General features: G+C 37.0%; 1 protein-coding gene across 5 annotated transcripts in view; it reads right to left on the minus strand.

Moving 5' to 3' along the window:
• Positions 1 to 4744: 4744 nt before the first annotated feature.
• LOC100249209 (uncharacterized) overlaps positions 4745 to 21333 on the minus strand; it is a 30733-nt gene continuing 14144 nt past the window's right edge. For all 5 annotated transcript variants that reach the window (XM_010648201.2, XM_010648200.2, XM_010648207.3 and 2 more), the window contains 6 exons: positions 18419 to 18518; positions 17713 to 17778; positions 9177 to 9291; positions 8379 to 8461; positions 7858 to 7919; positions 4745 to 5148 (listed from right to left, as the gene is read on the minus strand). In XM_010648201.2, coding sequence (XP_010646503.1) covers positions 5031 to 5148; positions 7858 to 7919; positions 8379 to 8461; positions 9177 to 9291; positions 17713 to 17778; positions 18419 to 18518 — 544 coding nt within the window. In that variant the 3' untranslated portion in view covers positions 4745 to 5030. The remainder of the gene's footprint in view (positions 5149 to 7857; positions 7920 to 8378; positions 8462 to 9176; positions 9292 to 17712; positions 17779 to 18418; positions 18519 to 21333) is intronic.

Here is a 21333-nt window from a genome sequence, read left to right on the forward strand (position 1 = left end):
GTTACATGCCAAAGATAGCCATGCACCTGGACACACATACGCACTGGACAAGGGATCGAATGATGGGATTGGCTATAAGATAGCCAATGAAATTGAGACAGCCAAAGGGTGGTGTGCTGTAAACTTCTCAATGAGATCCGCTTCTGTGAAGTTCCGCAACCTCAAGACAGATTATAATATTGTATCTCACTGTTATTACCCGTGAACCTCAAGGGTGCCATGCAGACCAACACTGTTCCAAGCTGGAAGGTCTCAAAACGCAAGCGGGAGCACTTGACCAAAGCAACTGAAGTTCATTAGCATCTAAGTAACACTTTCATCCTCATGAGGATTTGATTTAGCATAGCGATGGTTGAAAGTGCCGGCATTGTGAGGCGCTGCTTATCTTTGGGATCCCACGGCTGTCACCATTCTAACAGCCTTCATGCTTGGGGTAAAGGGTATTGTAGTGGCTCTACAAACTCCTTTGTCGGGGCAGATATCAATGAAGCTAAACTCGATGGCCTGATTCTTCACACAGATCTCACCCTCATTTGATTATCTTATTTCGGCACCTTCCCACGTCAGGATCTCAAGACCATCAAGTTCATGAACCTTGAAGGCTCTTACCATGATTGCAGCTGTTGACTTTGGGTATGAGCCTGGGAAAAGCGCCTCTGAGGATTGGGATGTGGGTACGGGTATTATGAAAGATGGGGAATGGATGACCTGACAAGGTAGAAAGACGATGAGGTGGAATGGAAGGGGTGTTTGGAAGTGGGTATGTGGTGATGGACGTTAATAGGTATGAAGGATGGGGAAAGTGATGAGAGAAAGTGGGTGTAGTGGGGTGGTAGAACGGATATATGCAAGAGTTGGTGATATGCATGGTATGGAATGGTAGTGGGCATGAGGACATGAGGGAAATGAGTGTGATGATGAAAATGAGTGGACAGGCAATATGGAGAGATGAGGAGAGTGGATTATAGAGATGTCGATGCAGATATAGTAGTGATGAACAATAGCGGGTATGAAGGTTAATGGGACGGGAATGAGGTGGGCAATGAGTGGACTGGCAGAAGGCTTTGGGTTTAGCGCCATTGGATTAGCATCTGGACATAGAAAATGGGTGCCTGCTCAATAGTATTAGGGATTGGCTGCACTGTATTAGAGGACTCTCCCTTATGATGCATGGGTCTTCCAATTGTGTAAACATAGCCTGAGGTAGTAAGAGCAACTGTCAGACTATGCCCACAGGCGATTCGACAAAAGTTGGGATCAATAGGAGCAGCTACACAGGTTGGCACAAGTTTTGCCTCCTTGTCACCATGGCCAAATCGACCTTTATCACTGTCTCCCCATGTAAACGGCTTTCCTGATGAGCAGTTGCTGGAACTGGGATTCCCAACCATGATCCCTACAACTGCAACAGTATGCCAAACACCACAAGCAGATATCCCCGTGCGCAAGTTGCTTATCCCAGAGCTTATTTGGCAAATGTCGAAAAGTCGCTGAAGAAGGATCTTCCGCATAGGGTGAAACAGAATATCCCATTTTCTTAGTGAAGCTGTTCCCGTTAACTTGATGTGGCGATAACTCCTGCTGCTCATTCAATATATAGCCACTTCCAACAGAGAACCTCGAGGTTTCAGTGCTTTTATGCAAGGATGAACCAGCCAAATGGAGATTCTCAATCAGTAAGGGCACACTGAGACAGAATAGACTCGAGATGACCCACTGACAACTCTTATATGGCTTCCTCGGGCAGAGATGAGAAATCAGATGTGCGCCATGGATGAATACCAAGAACAGAGAAAGATAGCCAAGACAGAGTACAATGGATAGGAACCAAATGAATCCATACAAGCCCCCTTTCCCATATCCATCAATGAGCCCAGATGTAAAAATGGATTAAAGCAAATTTCAAACAAGTTTTTAAACAAAGAAAACAGAGGTGGGAATACTGATATCTCATAAGAGATCTCGAAATAGGGGATACGAAACAAGTTAGAGATCAAGCAGCATGTGAGAACAAGCAAGTTCAAATTCCATGAGAAAAAAATAAATAAAAAGAATAAACGAGAAGCATACCACCAATCACCTTCAAACACTAAAGCAGAGTTTCATGATGCCTAAAAAAAATTGAGACGGCCAGAACATGGAAGAACTAACCCATAGAAATAATACCTGAACCTTCTTCTTTTCAGTTTGCCCTTCTTCTCTCCAAAAAACTACTCTCTGTGTAGCTTGTAGAAAAAATCTCCTTGAAAATGGCAATGGAGACTTCACCTTCTCTGAAAATCCTCTTTCTGTAGCTTCTTCAAAACTCTCATAAAAACTACCTTCTGTCCGGCAATCGAAAATTCCTCTCCAAAACGGCCAGGTCCCCTTCACTGCAGCTGCCTAAAAATCTCCTCTCCACTACCATCAACTGGCAGCAAAAAATCCTCCCCCTCCTCTCAGCATCCTTCCTCTACCCCAAAATATCTCCAACGGCTTGCTCTCCAAAAAAACCGCTCCTCCCTGCAGCTCTCTGCCCCTCAACAACCTGCAGCTTTTGCAGATTCCTCCTTGCCAGGTGTCAATCTCTGATTGGCTTTAAAAAACACTGTTCTGATTCCATGATAGCCAATCAGGGATTGACACGTGGCCTCCTAGAAATGCTCCATCTGGCCAAATAAGCTGCAACAAATTCAAAAAGAAAGTGCTCCCAAAATGGGGGTCTACACATAGGTACATTCTTTTAGCCCTAGATCTACAATTTTGTTTTTAATATTCAATTTTGCTTTTATTGTGTATATTTAGCATCCTTAGGATTATTAAAGAGTATGCACCTATGATCCATAGTTATCCCAACAAAAAAATATCATCTTAAATATGTCCTAGCCCATCTAGATTGCTTAGCATATATTTCCATTACCTATTGAATATCATGGACCTCATATTTGTCTGCTATTTCAAACCATCCACATCCAAATTGTTCAAGTGTGCATTTTATAAGCGTACAACATACAAAGTGATTACAAAAGTTTGATCGATGAATATTTGTGAAGGCATTTCATTGAAGAAGCCATGCACATAATGTTAAGCCAAGGTTTGGTTAATATCATATTTTGATGATAACAAAAAAATGATTTGATTTAATATTTTGTTTTTAAGTGTGATAGATAAAAAGATTTTCTTAAAGTCATCAAGAAGGTATATGACATCAAAGAGGAAATCCAGACAAAGAAGAATATCGAAGTGAAGGTTTATCAAGATTAATTTTTAGGATATTTATTGTAAGATTGTGGGCATCTAAGTTAGGATTGCAAACATATGTTCATTAAATCACCTAGCACTCCAAACCTCATCTAATTGACTATCATTCATTTGAGAGTATTCGAGTACATATTTGTTCAAAATTTTACATATCCATTTAATAAACTTCAATCTTAATTTCATTTATATTTCTTAAGCATGTAAATTAGGAATTCGTTTTGACAAAATTTATTTATTGTATCCTTGTGAAGGAAGAATCCAAGTGAGGTATCACTTAAGGATTCTCATGTATACGGGTATCACTTGATAAGTTATTCAAAAGTGAGACATCTCTCGAAAAATTGTTGAACTTCCCTTGTACCCAAGAATCCAAATGCATAATTTGAAGGCTTTGGTTTATAAGCCTTAGCATTATAGAACCGTGAGTTTGGGATTCAAAAGTGAAAAGGATGGACATATGCCGGGATAGGGTTGAACCACTATAGATTGTTGTTTGCAATTGATCTTCCCTTTTCATATTATAATTCATTGTATTATTGTTATTTATATTTGTCTTTTGCATTCATCTAACTTAAAATATGTTAAAATCTTTTCTTATTTTTTGTTTTACTACAAAAAATATAAAGAAAATAAAATGTAATTAAAATTTATATATTTTTAAACCATTTAATCTTTATATAATATAAAGAAAACAGTGAAATATCAAATAAGTTTGAAAAAATATATAAAAATAATTTATAAACATTAAACTCATTTTTTATTTTTCTTCATTTTTCATTTTCTTCTATTTTTCTTCTTCTTTTTTTCCTGCGCTTTCTTTCAAATTTGTCAAGAACCAAACATAACAAAAAAAATTTGTTTCTACTTTTTAAAATTAAAATGAATATTATATAAAAATGACCCACAAGGATCAAAATTTACCAGAAATATTCTAATATTTTCCACTATTTTGGTCGAGTCCGGATGGGCCATTCCTTAGACTTTCTTCCCTCTATGATTTTCCAAGAAAATCAACTTGCTATTTTCTATACCCAAAGACTTTCTGGAATTCGGTTTTCCACGTTGAATCCCAATTCTACCGTTACATATGAGACACTCAATTTTTCAACGAAACTAAGACGAAAAACATTTAAGCAAAAATAAATTTTAATTATTTCAAGCTTTTATCCCCTAGATTCACGTTCATTTGAGTATGTGCTTGAGTTTAAGGATATGTTTGACAATGTTTTTGAAAACAGTGCTGACTTATTTTCAAAATTTTCTCAGGGCCCAATCAAGAGAAAAGTCCCAGCACTAAAAATAGCTAGTTTAGTTCAAAGCCTCATCCCAATTCCAGTTCTCACAACCTTTACTAGATTCCCATCAAAGGTTTCAACTCCATCATCCATGTTTCACCTGCAAGCCAAACTATTCACATTTTCCTGGCAACCAATCAGTGCCCAACCCTAAAACTTGCAGCCAATGTAGATTAAAAACACTAATGACATCAACACAGAGAAGTTAATAGCATCAAAATACCCACTTATTATTGGTCTTGATACTCCCTCAATCTCTGCACAAGTTATACAATGAACAGAAAAGGCACGAAAATGTAAAGGAAAAAGGGAAAAAAATGACCATGCCAATTTCCCATGTATGGATCACTAGAATTTTCAATTGGGAAATGGTTGATGATCATCTTGAGTTCACAGTTTGTTTCCTAGCACATAGAATTCGATAAAAGACTAACAGAAGCAGAGAAGCAAAATGTATTGAGGGAGGTCCATCAGGTGCACATCATGGTCATACTCTCATGGCTGCCTTGGGGCGGGGCGAGCAGGGGGATGAAGGATGGAGTTAATCATCTCCTCATTCAACTTGTCAGGCAGAGGTGGCATCTTCTTCATGGCTTCTGGCTCATCCTTCAAGCTGCAGGTAGGCAGTAGATCAAACAAACCAGTGAGTGTTTCTATAGACATGAATAAGGAACTCTATACATATCAAGATTCAAAACAAGAGCCATAGTTGCCAAAACAGAAGATTAAATGGATTCATTTGAGATTTTGTAGAAATAGATGGCATTAACAATCTTACCCTTTCATTTGTCTGGATGGGCTTAGAATACAAATCAATAAATTAAGGATCTGACAATGACATATCCCCTAGTAGTGTAAAGATGGAACAAAGCCAAAGCCAGCAATATGGTCTACTGCTATGATGTGTTACAAGAACAGAGATTCCAATAATTCAGTGTTATTTTTTTTCAAAAAAAAAAAAATTCTATCCTGAATTTTGTTAAGGACGACGTTAGCCCACCGTTTAATTTTTTTAGGTAGTCTAATAGCTCAACATGGTTGTCTGCCCTTGTGATTTTCAAAAGTTGATATATTTGAAACCTTTGGCCGCTGGGCACTTGCACCATGCTACATACAAAGATAATACAAATTTGGGTGCAGCAGGTGAAAACATAGAAGTTATAACAAAACTACAGAATTTGCTAGGCATTAGTGCTATTGTTTTTAAACAAATGATGTTCACATAGGAAACTCTACAAGTCCAGACATCTTATACCAAGACAACATCTTACAATGAAGTCTTAGCATGACCCCTAAGGTTCCATGATCAAACTCATTTTAACACAGGCAACTTTCACAAAAAGGGTGGGGGTAATCAAACTTTAGGTACACCAAGATCTAGGCCAATCATTTATGAGATTAGTGAGGTGAAAGCATGCCGAGACTAAAGCCAGACACACACCTTAAGCTACTGGTTGCATAGTACTAATGCTGATCACTGAAGGAAGAAGATCCACAAATGAATATCGATTACAATAGTAATATTAGCCTGAGAAAAAGAAGAGTTGCGATAGTAGAAATGAACAGCATGAGCATAAGCAAAGTAGACGTGGGTGCCCATGAACCCAGACAGTAGAAGTTAAAAGAGGAAAATAGTGCTATTTAAGGAGAAAATGGTAAAAGAAATAAAAAGGAATATAGTCAAGGAAATAAATGGGGGAGAGACAAATCAATCCAATCATGACAGGTTTATGATAGACTTACCTCAAGGGCCAGTGTTGGGTCCTTGCCAGTTTGCATCACTCATACATGAAGTGATGAACTTATTTGGGTTATCAAGATGAGGTACCATGGTGAGCATTGTTTGACAAGAACACTGTTCTATTTCATGGGAGTAAGTATGGAATAACTATTTGTCAGGAATATACAGAACAACTTCAGAACCTATCAGGTTTTATCAGAACTAAGCCCAATGAAATATATACAGTATTCATTGAGTGAAATTAAGCAAATAAACAAGGGAGTAGAGGAAATTGGTGATCAGGAGATACCTAAAAGCGACCATTTACTTTATCTCAGATAGATTACAGCAGATTAATTTAGCAGAGATGTTTAAAGTGGAGAATTGCTTCCATAGTGTTGTATGATTGTTGAAGACCTTCAAAATAAAAGAAATAAGCAAGGCAGGTAGAGAATTGGCCTTGCTGTATGGGTCAAAATGTTGCTCAATCATGTGTAAAAATCACTATTTGATATGAGGATGCAAAGATGAATAGTGGCAAAACAAGAAAGAAAAGAAAAGAAAAATATACGTCTCTTCTAGAAGCTAAAAGCAGCTCTGACTGAAAGCAGGATGAAGGAGAATTACCTTAGATGGTGTAGAGACATGCACCAGAGACCAACAAAGTGGCCAATAAGAAAAAGTATGTTAACATGCGAGTGAAGACACCCAACACAGGAAATACAAGTAATTAGCCTAAGGGAAGGAAAATTTTCAGGTAGAAAGCTTGTCAAGAGTCGAAGAGAGACCAATTATGGGTGGAGGTCTACCCCCTATGCAGCTATGCTATTTATTTATCATGCTTGATAACCAAGCATGACAGTCTATTAAAATTTCCCAATGAAAATTGTTACTGCATCTGCATCCTTACTGTGGGCACTGCCCCTTGAGGTGAGTTCCATAAATGTTGAACTTTATGCAGTGGTTGATACTATAACTTCCATGGCCAAGTTATTGTTAAACAGCTGAATTACACATCTCAATATTGATTTATAAATTGCAAACACGCTCTAGAATGTAAAAACAAAAATTCTAAGTCCTTTACCGTATCGTACCCTGGGGTATGGCAAGTAGAGGGCAAATAAGGTTTCTGGTCAACTTTTTGGTTTTTTTATTAATTTAGGAAGTTTAATTTTTAGTTGACATTTGTCCATATTTCTTGAGCTTCTTCATCAAATTATAACCCTTTACATAGGACTACATAAAAATTTTATTGAACTTGTACATTTTCAGCAAAGATTCAAAGTGAGAAGCCAACAAACTTTTCTTTCTAATCAAAATTCAAGTACTAACAGGTTGGAGCAAAAAGCTAAATCACAAATAGCAATAAATTAGAAATTTTCATATTGTATCTGAGGACGAGGCAAATTCTCTAGTTTAAGAGAGAATATTTTGTCAAATAAGATTGAATGGCAGACAACAATTCATCGAGCAACATCAAACAATTGGGATAAAAGGCTTTGTTATTTCCATTATCATATACATCTACATCACGCATATACATAACAAACACATGCACATGGAAACAAGTGAAGAAAGCATTAAACACAGTTTGCGACATGCCTGTTCAGAAGGACCTGAAGGTTATCACGAGCCTGGCAGAAAAGACTGATGTTGTCTTCTATCTGTAGAAAGAGAATGTGAAAAACAGTCAAATTCAGTGATTTTGATGATCAGGATTTACAATGTAATGATGATGTAACCTCTATTGTTAACTGAATAACCAATCATTTTACTTATAGGGCAATCAATCCATAGCTGTTATTCTTAATAATCCAGTCCACCACTGTGAGGTGGAAGTAGTATGTAAAGACCTGGCTAATCAAATGAATGTGCCATCCAAGTGACATCATAGATAGGTTGTGATCCAATAAATGACATTTAAGGTATGGGGATACACCAAAAGCATGGAACTTTAATAGTGGCAGGCAAGATGCAAAAACTTCTTGAAAGGGAGTGCTGAAATTCATCACGCATTCATGAAAGTGTGTGGCTAGAATTCTACTCTTTGATTTTTAATTTCCAAAAGATATTCAAAGCTAAAATGAGGTGGATTTGGAATTTATATGCTCTAGGACAATCACCTGCAGAGAGGAAAAATTTGCAGCAATTTGATTGAAAGCCCGTGCATTATTCTCAAGCAGCTTCATAGCAGAAACACCATTGGCTGCAAAAGACACAATGGGATTTTTTATTACAGCATTACAAAAACAATGTGGAGTGAAACCATATCACAATAATTTCATACTGAGAAAAAACAAACACTTTACAAATTGATAAATTGATGTTTTGTTAGTTGGAATGGGTAACTTCCTAGTCCTAACCTCCTATGTAAAGGACAAAAATGCAGTGGTGGTTTCAAACAGTCAGAACTATGGATGATGTCTCTTTTTCTGCTGGACTCATGGGTAGAAACTTCTTCCCAACTACTTTCTGCTGATCAACAATAACAATTTCCTCTTTTTGAATTATTTTTGGAAACTCAATTAAGTATACTGGGAACAATCATTTTAGAAGAAAAGAAATTGCACCTTTGAAGTGCATTCCAATCTTGACCAAACTGAGCTACAAAGCAACATGTACACTCAAGAAAACTACATGCTCACACACACACACACACACATATATATTATAATCTGATTTCTTCAAGATTTCATTTGAGTGCTAGTTAATAAAATTGCATCTATCTTTCTATGTTCACTTTTTTTTTTAAAAAAAAAAACTATACAACTCCACTCAATAAAGCCTTATTCCAACCACTTGGGATTGTCTACACCAATCCCTGTTCTTCTATCCATCTAGAGCCAAATGTCTTCCCTATGTTGTCATCCTGTTATTGTACAAGCTATTCAAATATGCTGTAGAGAGGATTATGGCCAAACCTTTGGATGATTTGCCATCATCAAAGTCCACAGGAATCATGGGCATAACATGTGGTGGAGCATTGGCCTGCAATGCCAATTGAGATGATTTTGCAGAAGGTTCAGTGCCTTTTTCCTGAAGAACAAATGTAAAAGATATTCCCTTAGCATCTGGGTTTGAGAAATAGCTGTATAAAAGGGAATTGAGATTGTTGCATAATATTTTTCAGACTAATTTCAGAATAGAAAACAGAGTACAACAAATTGCATATTAGAAGGAATTCACAATCATAATTCTTCAAAATGATAACCATAGTCATAAAACTACCCAACCCTTGAATATCAACTTATCAAGGATTAGTCTTCTCAAGAGGTAGATCTTCATTCAATCCTCACAGAACATGTATTTCCTATTTGCTAAACCATCACAATTTTCAACCCATCATGATGCTAGAAGTGGACCTTCATTGCAGTTTTCCCTATGTAAAGCTTGGTATCCCATTTAAATAACAGTAAAAATATGTTACCACAATGAAACTAGCTAGAAACGTTATCAATAACCATTGGATGGTATAACATTAAGAAACTGTTGGGTAGTGAGTGAGAATTGTTTTCCCTTTTTGGAAATGGCCAAAAATGACATAGGAAACATGTTTAGTGACATGGTTTCAGAAACCATTTTTCAACAATACTAGCTGAAAATTGGTCACTTTCAGAAAAAATAAAAAAGATTTTTTTTTATTTAAAAAAAATTAAAGATGAAACAAAGCACTGTTTAATTCATTTTTGGAAAATGAAATGTTTATGAAAAAACCATATTCTTTCCCACTACCAAACAGGACTAAATTTCCAGATGTTGATGATGGTTAATCATTCAGATAAAAACTAATGAAGATTAACTTTAAGATTCGATCTCAAGAGTAAATAAAGCAATAATAGAACTTTATGCATCAGAAAATCAGATCAAGTGTATGTAGAAATTAACTTAACACAAGAAACTAAAAAGGAACCAATATCAAAGTTAATGGATTTCCATTGAAGAAATGACATCCTAGGAGTTCTCAAAGCGAGCCTTTCTTTCATCATTCCCACTATCCACATAGATCAGGGAGTGATTGGTTCTGGTAATTTGAGAAAACTCCATCCAGTATTCGGTAGATCCGTCCTCCCTCTGGAGGGGTCCTGAGCCGAATTTTAACTTGTTGGGAGATCTGGGTTAAATGGCTATTGGGGGGATTTTGGAGATCATAAATAAGCTGATTTACACTTGCTCTAAGCACAACTGGAAATGGGTTGTCAATTGAAGCTGAATTACTAGCCTTATTGGAGAGATTGAATGAAGGTCTCAAAACCATCAGAGATAGAAAAAAAACAAAGATCCCAAAACCAAGGCTACAATGAGAGACCTTAGGCCAACCCCCCAACATATCAATGAAATCTAGAGAACAAACTCCCTTCCCCAAGACAATCCCTCAAGCCATTAACTCTGCAACCTCAATCTGAAGCATTCATGGATTTCAACTCAAGGAATCAGAATAATGAAAAAAGTACAGTTTTGCAAGAATGCCACCATCTGCAAAATAAGAATGATATGATCTGCAAAGTGAGTGATACATTTCAATATGTAGCAATCCCTAAAACTATGAAAAAAACAACCTCAATCTGAAACAAGACATGGCAGTCAACTCAAAAATAAGAACACTAAAAAAGAACATTTCTGCGAGAATGATACCATCAACAAGGTCAGAATGTTACAATCTGCCTGCAAAGAGATAACAAGATGGTCTACAGAGTAAGAACAACGCACACTGCAAATTAAGAATTTATAACCTTCAAAGGAAGGTTCCAGTAACAATTTTGTAATTAAAAATGTCTAGAAACGCTCAGTCATTAAAGAAACTATCCACTAATTAATTTGAAAAAAAATAGAAGGAGATTTTTCTTAAATGGGTTAATATTTTTCATAAATATAATGTTTGCAGTTACTTCATGATAATGGTGTTTATAGAAGGAAAAGGAATAATCACACTTGAGGCCTGCTCTAGTGGCAAGGAGTTAGGGTAGGGATAGGGTAGGCTAGAGGTTCGATTCCATGTAACAAGAGAAAAACGTTATCTATTAAAAAAAAAAGGGAAAAACAATAAAGATGGTCATTATCCTATCAATAAACATAATGGTGTTTTTTATTTCCTAATATAAGAAAGATTTTTTACGACATTCACCAACTTTGCAGCCACTTATGCATATGTCTAAAGATATTTTGGAAAAAAAAACACAGATTGGAACTTTACATCAAATAGACATTCATCCATGTTATTTTATGACAATGTGGATCAATGCAATAGCATCCCTTACATTACATAATCACTTGGACTTGCAATGCATCTAAACAAATTTTTTTCCTTCCAAGTGTTACCGAAGACTAAAACTCTAAATCATGGTTCAAAGTCGCGATATTGGATGTTGACTCGGCAAGTCCCAAGGTGCATCAGTATCTCAAATCAATATTGGGTGATATGCACAATCTATTAGATAAAAACTCTAAAAGACTAATGAAAATTTTAGAAAAATAATCATAATCAGATGAACTCAAAAAATTAACTTCACATTTAACATGATATAAGTAATTATAAAAGCATATCTTGTAATTAGTTTATGATAATGTTAAGAATTATAAAAATTTAAAACATCATTGTATTCTTTTTTACACCAAGTACTAATTTTTAATAATGTATATCTTAAAAATAAAAAATAAAAATGATAAAGGGTGATTGGTAAAAATAATTATTTTAAAAAATGAATCAGTTTGAATTTTTTGTTTTATAATTCTGAGTTGTATTGTGAGTTGATCAACTGATTCATGTTTGAATTGAAATTAAGTTATTGTTGAATCAAACGATATCAACTAGGGTATCAGATTCGTTGTGCCCATGATTAAGATGGATATGACTCAGCCAATACATATCGGTATCGGCCAATACTTTGAATCATGCTCTAAACCATGACAGAACACTGATGTCGCCACCAAGGGTGTGGCAGTACCACTAATAAAGTTACAGCATAAGGCATCACAATACTATGTTGGTTTCATAGAAAATTGTTTACACAATAAAATGCTAAATTGTTGTGGTACAACATTCCATTTCCACCAGCGTTGTATATTTTAGAATGTTACAGTTTGGATTAATACACAAAAATAGTAAAAAGAAAATGCTACAATACTCAGAATTTAAGGGATGGATTACAAAGAGTAATTATTTGTTCTGCTTATTTTCAACATGTACTGAGTGGTTTATTGAATGCAATATCAAATGAATGAATTGATTGAGGGGATCAATGAGAATAAATCAAACACACTGTTGAATATATTGTATTTATAGCGTACAATCTTTCTTTTCTTTCTTAATATAGGTCACATATATGGTAGTTAGTTCAACCTAGCCTTCTATATATATTTCTCTATTGTAAGAAGTTAATCAGATAAATAAGAATTAAAGTTTTCTCTCTCTCTCTTTCAACATGGTATTAGAGCCAAGGGAGAAAACTTTATTCTTTCTGGTTTACCCGTGTAATTAATTCCGAGAATCCATCTAGTGACCGTGTTTCATTCCGGTCACCTTTTCCATCTCCCAAAGCTTTCCGGTCAGCCATATCGTGGTCAGAAAACCCTCATCACCGTCAACATTTTTTCAGCGACTTTTTTTTTGGCGATATTTTCCAACACCGACCACATCATCAGGAGTGCAAAGAGGAGATCTGCAACTTTTCTCAAAGCACCGGAGCCAAAAACCGATCCACGAGCCTCCCACGAGCCGTTTTTCTCTGACGGCCTGAATTCCACACACTGGCGCGTGAGGGCGCGTGGCCCACTTCTGGTGCCGAGCTTCTACCAGCAGGCTCGTTCGGCGCCGTCTTGCACTTCTAAGCCTCCGTTAGTCCTCTGCAAACCTTGCTTCTCCATTTTTTTGGCATTTCAGCCTCCGCGGGTCTTCTTTCAACCTCCGACGGCCTCCAACGGCAGCTCCCTTCCTTGGCCGAGACCTATGTGTGCCTTGGGAAGGCCTCTTCTTCATCTCCAGTTACTTTTCTCCTTTGTTTGGGTCCCGACATACCAGGTTCTTCTTCCACAGCTATGATCCGACCTCTCTTTAGGGCTCTCTTCGATCCAAACGTGATTCAATATCAGGTAAAGTGGATATGGCGACTAAAAATCCTATTTTTACATTCGTCATCTCTAGATCTCCAACTATCACATTGGAAAAATTGATTGGTAGTGAGAATTATCTCTCCTGGTCAGCGTCTGTGGAACTTTGGTTTATGGGACAAGGTTATGAGGATCATCTTGTTACACCTGAGGATGCTATACCTGATGTTGACAAAGTGCAATGGAAGAAAATCAACACACAATTATGCAACGTATTATGGCAATCTATTGATCCCAAAATTTTACAAGATCTTCGTGCCTACAAAACCTACTTTAAATTTTGGACTCAAGCTAAAGGATTATACACGAATGATATTCAACAATTTTATAAGGTGGTTTCTGATATTGTTCATGTGAGACAGCAGGACATGGATCTGTCTACTTATATTGGCCGGATTGCGTCTCTTAAGGAGGAGTTCTTAACTTTGATGCACTTCACTAATGGTGCTGAAGCTCAACAAATACAGACTGACAAGTTCTTTATGGTGTTAACCCTCATTAGCCTCCGTCCGATCTTGAGTCTGTCCGAGATTAGATTCTTGCTAGTTCATCAGTACCATCATTGGATGATGTGTTCGCTTGTCTCTTACGCCTCTCCTCTACTCAGACCTTGTCGATTGATGGTCCTTCAGATTCATCTGTGTTAGCCTCTCAGACTAACTCTCGAGGAGGATGTAGTGGCAATCGGGGTCGAGGACGATGTCCACAATGCACCTATTGTAATAAGCTTGGTCACACTCGAGATCGTTGCTATCAGTTACATGGACGACGTCCTCGCACTGCCCACATTGCTCAGTCATCTGATCCTCTGCTATCTCGACCTGACTCTGCTGCGAGCTCCACATCTCAGAGTATCACCCTTACTGGTAGTGATTATGATGCCTATCTCCGATATCAGGCAGCCACATCAGCTTCTGTTGCCCAGACCGGTAATGTCTCTGTCTACTTTACTCAGTCTCCTTCTCTTAGCCCATGGATTCTAGATTCTAGAGCATTTGATCATATCTCTGGTAATAAACGCCTTTTCTCTTCTATTACTACTACCTCTGCCTTACCTACTGTTACTTTAGCTAATGGTTCCCAAACTATGGCTAAAGGTATTGGTTTGGCTCATCCTCTCCCTTCCCTACCTCTCCATTCTGTCCTTTATGCCTCTGAGTGTCCTTTTAATCTTATTTCCATCAGCAAAATAACTCGCACTCTTAACTGTTCTATCACTTTTTCTAATAAATCTGTGATCTTGTAGGACCGGAGTACGGAGAAGACGATTGGCATAAGGCGTGAGTCTCAAGGCCTCTATCACCTCACATCACCTTCATCTCCTGCAACTTGCATTTCCACCTATGCTCCTCTTCTCATTCACAGTCGTCTGGGTCATCCTAGTCTCTCCAAGTTCCAGAAGATGGTCCCTCGTTTTTCCACTTTGTCATCGCTTGTGTGTGAGTCGTGTTAGCTTGGGAAACCTACTCATGTCTTGTTCTCAAAGCGTTTGAATAATCGGGCAAAGTCTCCTTTTGAACTTGTCCACACTGATGTTTGGGGTCCGTGTCAAACCGCGTCTACTTTAGGATTTCGGTATTTTGTCACTTTCATTGATGACTATTCAAGATGTACTTGGTTATTTTTTATGAAAAATCGAGCTGAGTTATTCTCTATTTTCCAGAAATTTTATGCTGAAACCCAAACACAATTCAATGTTTCTATTCGAGTGTTACGCGGTGACAATGCTCGGGAATATTTTTCTACACTCTTTACTTCTTTTATGTCCCAACATGGGATCCTCCATCAGTCATCTTGTGCTCATACTCCTCAACAAAATGAGGTTGCTGAACGTAAAAATCGACATCTTGTTGAGACAACTCGTACCCTCCTTCTCCATAGTCATGTTCCTTTTCGTTTTTGGGGGGATGCTGTTCTTACAGCCTGTTACTTGATTAATCGTATGCCCTCATCTATATTACATGACCAAATCCCTCATTCCCTCTTTTTTCCTACCCAACCTCTTTATTTCCTTCCTCCTCGTGTCTTTGGTTGTACTTGTTTTGTTCATACTCTCACATCTGGACAGGACAAGCTCTCCACCAAGGCTACGAAATGCATCTTCTTGGGATACTCTCAACTTTAGAAGGGCTATCGTTGTTATTCCCCTGACACTCATCGTTATTTTTTCTCCGCTGATGTCACCTTCTTTGAGGACTCTCCATTCTTCTCATCCTCTGAATCTCTTCCCATTTCTAAAGTATTGCCACTTCCCTATATATCCCCCCCTTCAGATGCGCTCTCTCGTCCTCTTCAGGTTTATCATCGTTGACATCGTGTTGTTACTCTTCCTCTCTCTTCAGCTGAAGTACCTAATGACTCATCTCCTACCCCACCGATTTCTCCTACCCCGACCCTGTCATCTACTGACCATTTGTCTATTGCTCTTCGGAAAGGTAATTGATCTACTCGTAATCCTCATCCGATTTATAATTTTTTGAACTACCATCGATTATCTTCATCCTATTCTGCCTTTATCTCTACTTTATCCTCTATTTCTCTTCCTAAGAGCACTAGTGAGGCACTTTCTCATCCTGGGTGGCGACAGGCAATGGTTGATGAAATGGATGCTCTACACTCCAATGGCACATGGGATCTTGTTTCTTTACCTCCTGGTAAATCTACAGTTGGATGTCGTTGGGTCTACACTGTTAAAGTTGGTCCTGATGGTCAGGTTGATCGCCTTAAGGCCCGCTTGGTTGCTAAAGGTTATACTCAGATTTATGGTTGTGACTATGGTGACACTTTCTCTCATGTTGCCAAGATTGCTTCTGTTCGCTTATTTCTCTCCATGGGAGCTATGTGTCATTAGCCTCTTTATCAGTTGGATATTAAGAATGTTTTCCTTCATGGTGAACTTCTCGAGGAAGTGTATATGGAGCAACCACCTGGTTTTGTTGCTCAGGGGGAGTCTGGTTTAATGTGCAAGTTACGCCGCTCTCTATATGGCTTGAAACAGTCTCCTCGGGCATGGTTTGGGCGTTTTAGTTCAGTTGTTCAAGAGTTTGGAATGCTTCGGAGTGAAGCAGATCATTCAGTTTTCTATCATCATAACTCTTCGAGCCAGTGCATCTATTTGGTAGTTTATGTGGATGACATTGTCATTACAGGCAGTGATCAGGAGGGTATCCAAAGACTAAAGCAACACCTTTTCAACCACTTTCAAACCAAAGACTTGGGCAAACTCAAGTACTTTCTGGGACTTGAAATAGCTCAATCCAGTTCAGGTGTGGTTATGTCACAAAGGAAGTATGCCTTAGACATTTTGGAAGAAACAGGTATGTTAGAATGTAAACCTGTTGACACTCCTATGGATCCAAATGTCAAACTTGTACCAGGACAGGGGGAGCCTCTAAGAGATCCTGGGAGATATCGACGACTTGTAGGCAAATTGAACTACCTCGCCATCACTCGGCCAAACATCTCTTTTCCTGTAAGTGTGGTTAGTCAATTTCTACAGTCACCATGTGACAACCATTGGGATACTGTGATCCGCATTCTTCGATATATTAAAGGAACACCAGGCCAAGGTATGTTGTATGAAGACAGGAGTCATACCCAAATTGTTGGTTACACAAATGCAGACTAGGCTAGTTCACCCTCAGATAGGCATTCCACCTCAGGGTATTGTGTTTTTATTGGAGGTAACTTAATATCCTGGAAAAGTAAGAAACAAGATGTAGTGGTCAGATCAAACGCCGAAGCTGAGTATCGAGCTATGGCTTTAGCAACATGTGAACTCATATGGTTGAGGCAACTCTTTCAGGAATTGAGATTTGGAAAAGATGAACAGATAAAGCTAGTCTATGACAATCAGGCCGCATTACATATTGCATCCAATCCAATCTTTCATGAAAGGACCAAGCATATTGAAGTTGACTGTCACTTCATTAGAGAGAAGATCACATTAGGGTGTGTTGCTACAAGTTTTGTTAATTCAAATGATCAACTAGCAGACATCTTCACTAAATCTCACAGATGTCCTAGGATTAAATACATTTGTAACAAGCTTGGTGCATATGACATATATGCTCCAACTTGAGGGGGAGTGTTGAATATAATGTATTTATAGTGTACAATCTTTCTTTCCTTTCTTAATATAGGTCACATATATGGTAGTTAGTTCAACCTAGTCTTGTATATATATTTCTCTATTGTAAGAAGTTAATTAGACAAATGAGAATTAAGGTCTTCTCTCTCTCTCTTTCAACACACACATTCACACAGCCAAGGAAAATAAATAGTTTATTAACACGATTAATAAAGAAAATGGCATTTAATAAAAAAAAATAGAACAAAATAACAGTCACATACCTTTCTATCTTTGGTTTTCCTTGATAAATTGTGGCCTTCTTTCTTTCTCTTGCTATTTTCCTTTCTCTGGACAAAGAAGTGAATCAGTTAGAACTCATGTTATAAGATCCTAACTAAGACACCAATTTGGAGAAGTGACCAATTGGGACATTTTCTGCCAAACTGATGGTTGAATCAACTGGAGCACCAAGTAAAATTTTATACTGAGTTTATGATGATGTATTTAAAAGAGCTTTAGATAAACATATTCAATTAAAGAAAGCTGCCCTATTCAAAGTGTAGGCTACATTATGTTAATTTAAATTTGTTACCAGGTTTCATCCATTCCATAAGTTGACAAGCTCTTTAGGCAAGCATAAAACATATACCATGTCTCACCAACAGGCATGTTTATAATGCCAAGTGTCACAAATAAAGATTGTTCATTTTTTTATTAAGTAATTTCCTGACAATTTTGTCAAGTTGGTTCTTATTGAGTCAGTAAAACTGACTTACTCATTTAGTTGAACCTGGTGTATTCCAGAAAAAAGAAACTGAAGATTGTTGGCTCCATCAAAAAAGTGGATTTTTGAATTTAGACTGCAGTTTGGGAAAGATACTAATTTTGATCAGCTTAAGCATTGGCAAGGATTCTTCCAATCATTTCTGTCATTAATGGATGGTAGAAAAGTATCAATTACAAAGAAATGAGAATGGTATAACATACACTCATCCATCTGCACCGCAACGCCACATCCCGAACTGTCTTATTTTCTAGTTGCATAGCAATCTTTGCATATCGAATTACATTTGTATCTGAGGCAAATCTGCAACCAAAAAGCCACACTAGTAAGACGGACTAGTCATTCACCAAAAAGATAAGCAAGGAAATAAAGTTTAAGACAAAGAACATTGTGGTTAAGCATAAAAGAGTAGTAGTATAGAGCAAACAACTATGTAAAAAAAGTGTTCCTTGGCAACTTACACAGTTGTAAACCCATGTGTCGGAATAATTCTTTATCATGGTTTGTACCAATCATCAAATAGCAAAATTTCAAGACTGAGTCAAACATACTTTCCACAAAAGAAGGTCTACAACAATCAAATTCTGAAATGACAAAAGTTTTAAGGCCACAAATCAAAATGATAGTCATTGACATTACAGAATTTCTTTTCCTTTGCTTCAAGCTTGATAGTTTCATGCAGTTGGCAAATCCATCTCAAAAAGCAGGGTGAGAAATTATTAGATTCCATTGCTGACAGAAAGCACAGAGTTTTAAGATTTTACCCTGTAAATTCTGAATAAAAAAGAAAGAAGAATGAAAGTAGCTCTGGCAAAAGATTAATAGGAAGTCTGTGTAGGATGTTAAATTCATCACATCACCAAAGCACCAGTAAAGTCGTAGACAAATAACAAATCTCAATGTAAAAGATGTAATTTCCTTAAAAGGACATAGTGGAGAGAACAACCATTTACAAGGAACCAATCTCAAAGTGGAGATCCTATTTTCTTACCTACATGATGGACAACAAAATTTGAAATTCTACTTCTCACGATTCCATTAAGAACAGAAGTTTGCCATAATCTCCTGCTAGTACTTCTTTCAACATCACACTTCTTGAAAATCCAACCAGGCCCACCAATCCCTCTCAGCTGGGGGGAGGAAGAGCAAAAATAAGAAAGAAACAGGAAGGAAAACTAAGTAAAAATTCATACTTGCGTGTTCTGCAATCTTAATTGGACTGGTAAACAGCTATACTAACCCACATCAGTGCATTAGGTACTACCTTGCACTTTGTGGTCTGAAAACCCCAAAAAGATTGTACAACTTGGCTACCTGCTTTCTCCTTCTCTTCTTCATCTGTTGGCTTACACAGTAGAACTGGAGGAAGAAAGTCTTAACATTCTGTGTTCACTAGAATATCCAACTTTAACTTTTTCACAAAAAGGGGGATGCACCACTGAATTTGAAATCATCCAGTCTTAAAGGAATTCATGACATCTAGAGAGCTACAGATGATTTCCTAGTTTAAGACAGCTCTGGAGAATCAAAGAATGAACCATCGAAGATAGGATTCAAATGGCACCATGTGGCACCAACGTGGATGAACTTAATTTGAGACAGCTATAGAAAGCAGGATCCAAGGAACCATGAAATAAGATTCACAGATTTGATGCTACATCATAAATAGCATGAAAGAACAAAACAAGCAACTATTTACTAATTGCAAAGATCTATAGCAACAAGTTAAACTGTGCAACACCAATATGGATGAACTAAATTGGGGATAGCTATGGAGAAGTCAATTCAGTGAATCAAGAAATAAGATTAAGAGATTTGATAACACATCCTAAATAAGATGAAAGAATAAGTAGCCAGCTAAGAATAATGATGACACTTGTGTAACACAGCTACAAGTTAATTAGTACATTATAATGAACATTTACCATAATCTCATAGAAAGAATAAAAAAATAATAGGGATAAAAAAGGAATGAAGCATAAGAATATTAGAAATTATCTGTACAATTCAATGGAGCATTTCATGACAATAATCATGTAACCAAGTTGCAATTCATGTATGAAATGAACAAATTGAGTCCCATCAGATGAATGCTATCATTGAACCATATGGCTTTTAGTTTATGTTCTTTATTTTCTTTTTCCTTTTTCTTTTCACCTATCCATAAATCAACAGCTTTAAATTAGTATGGCCATCTAATCATGTAGCAATTAATGTATGAAATTGACCAATGGCATAAAATGACTGTTGTTGTCCAAACAAATTGTTTACTATTTAATAAGTTTGTAATCAATCCCCAGATGAACAGCTGTCCATGATTGCAGTGAAAATGACATTCTGAAGATCAAAGAAAATTAATTATAAACAGGGACATGCCACATAGGTCCAGAAATGGGACACATTTTTTACAAGATATAATAATATAATAATAATAATATCAGTATAAAACTCAGGAGAGAGAGAAATAAGTATGTTCCTTTCTTAAAGAGGAAAAGGCTTGAAAGTGTAGCACCAACTACAATTTAGCCTCAGTTTTCCCCTTTCACTTTTTGTTCTGAAAAGAAAATAAGAAGAGGAATAAAGGAGAAATCCCAATTTGACCTCCTCATTTCCTACTGATTGCATGTGCAAAGAAGTGCAGAAATGATTTCTTCCTTGAGTATAACATAAGATATAGGAGGATACTAAGCAGACACCTCATTGCATGTCACCATGTTCTTTGGAAGAAGAAAAATAAAGCTTTTGGATTAAACATGTTGGTAAAATGCAGTTCTTGACTGTTGGTCACTTGATAATGTGAAAAATGATGATGATTAATATTCACCAAGTCATTCGTCATCTTAAACTTAACAGGAAAGGAGCTCCATGCTCTTCTTACTTTCGAAGAGATGACAAATGTTTTATGGGTTATCCTAGAGTAAATTTTGACAGCAAACATGTTCAATGGAAGCATAATACAACACCTAAGAGTCTAAGTTTACACACTATGTACTAAATGCACACAAACTATACTACTATTAGAGGTCAAGATAGCTGTAAATCATCTGTCACACAAAAACACCTTCATTACAGAAAAGTCAAAGAGATTTGACTCTACGAACATGCAGTTTTTCTAACT

Source organism: Vitis vinifera, chromosome 5 (assembly GCF_030704535.1).
Source record: "Vitis vinifera cultivar Pinot Noir 40024 chromosome 5, ASM3070453v1".
Classification (NCBI taxonomy): Eukaryota; Viridiplantae; Streptophyta; class Magnoliopsida; order Vitales; family Vitaceae; genus Vitis; species Vitis vinifera.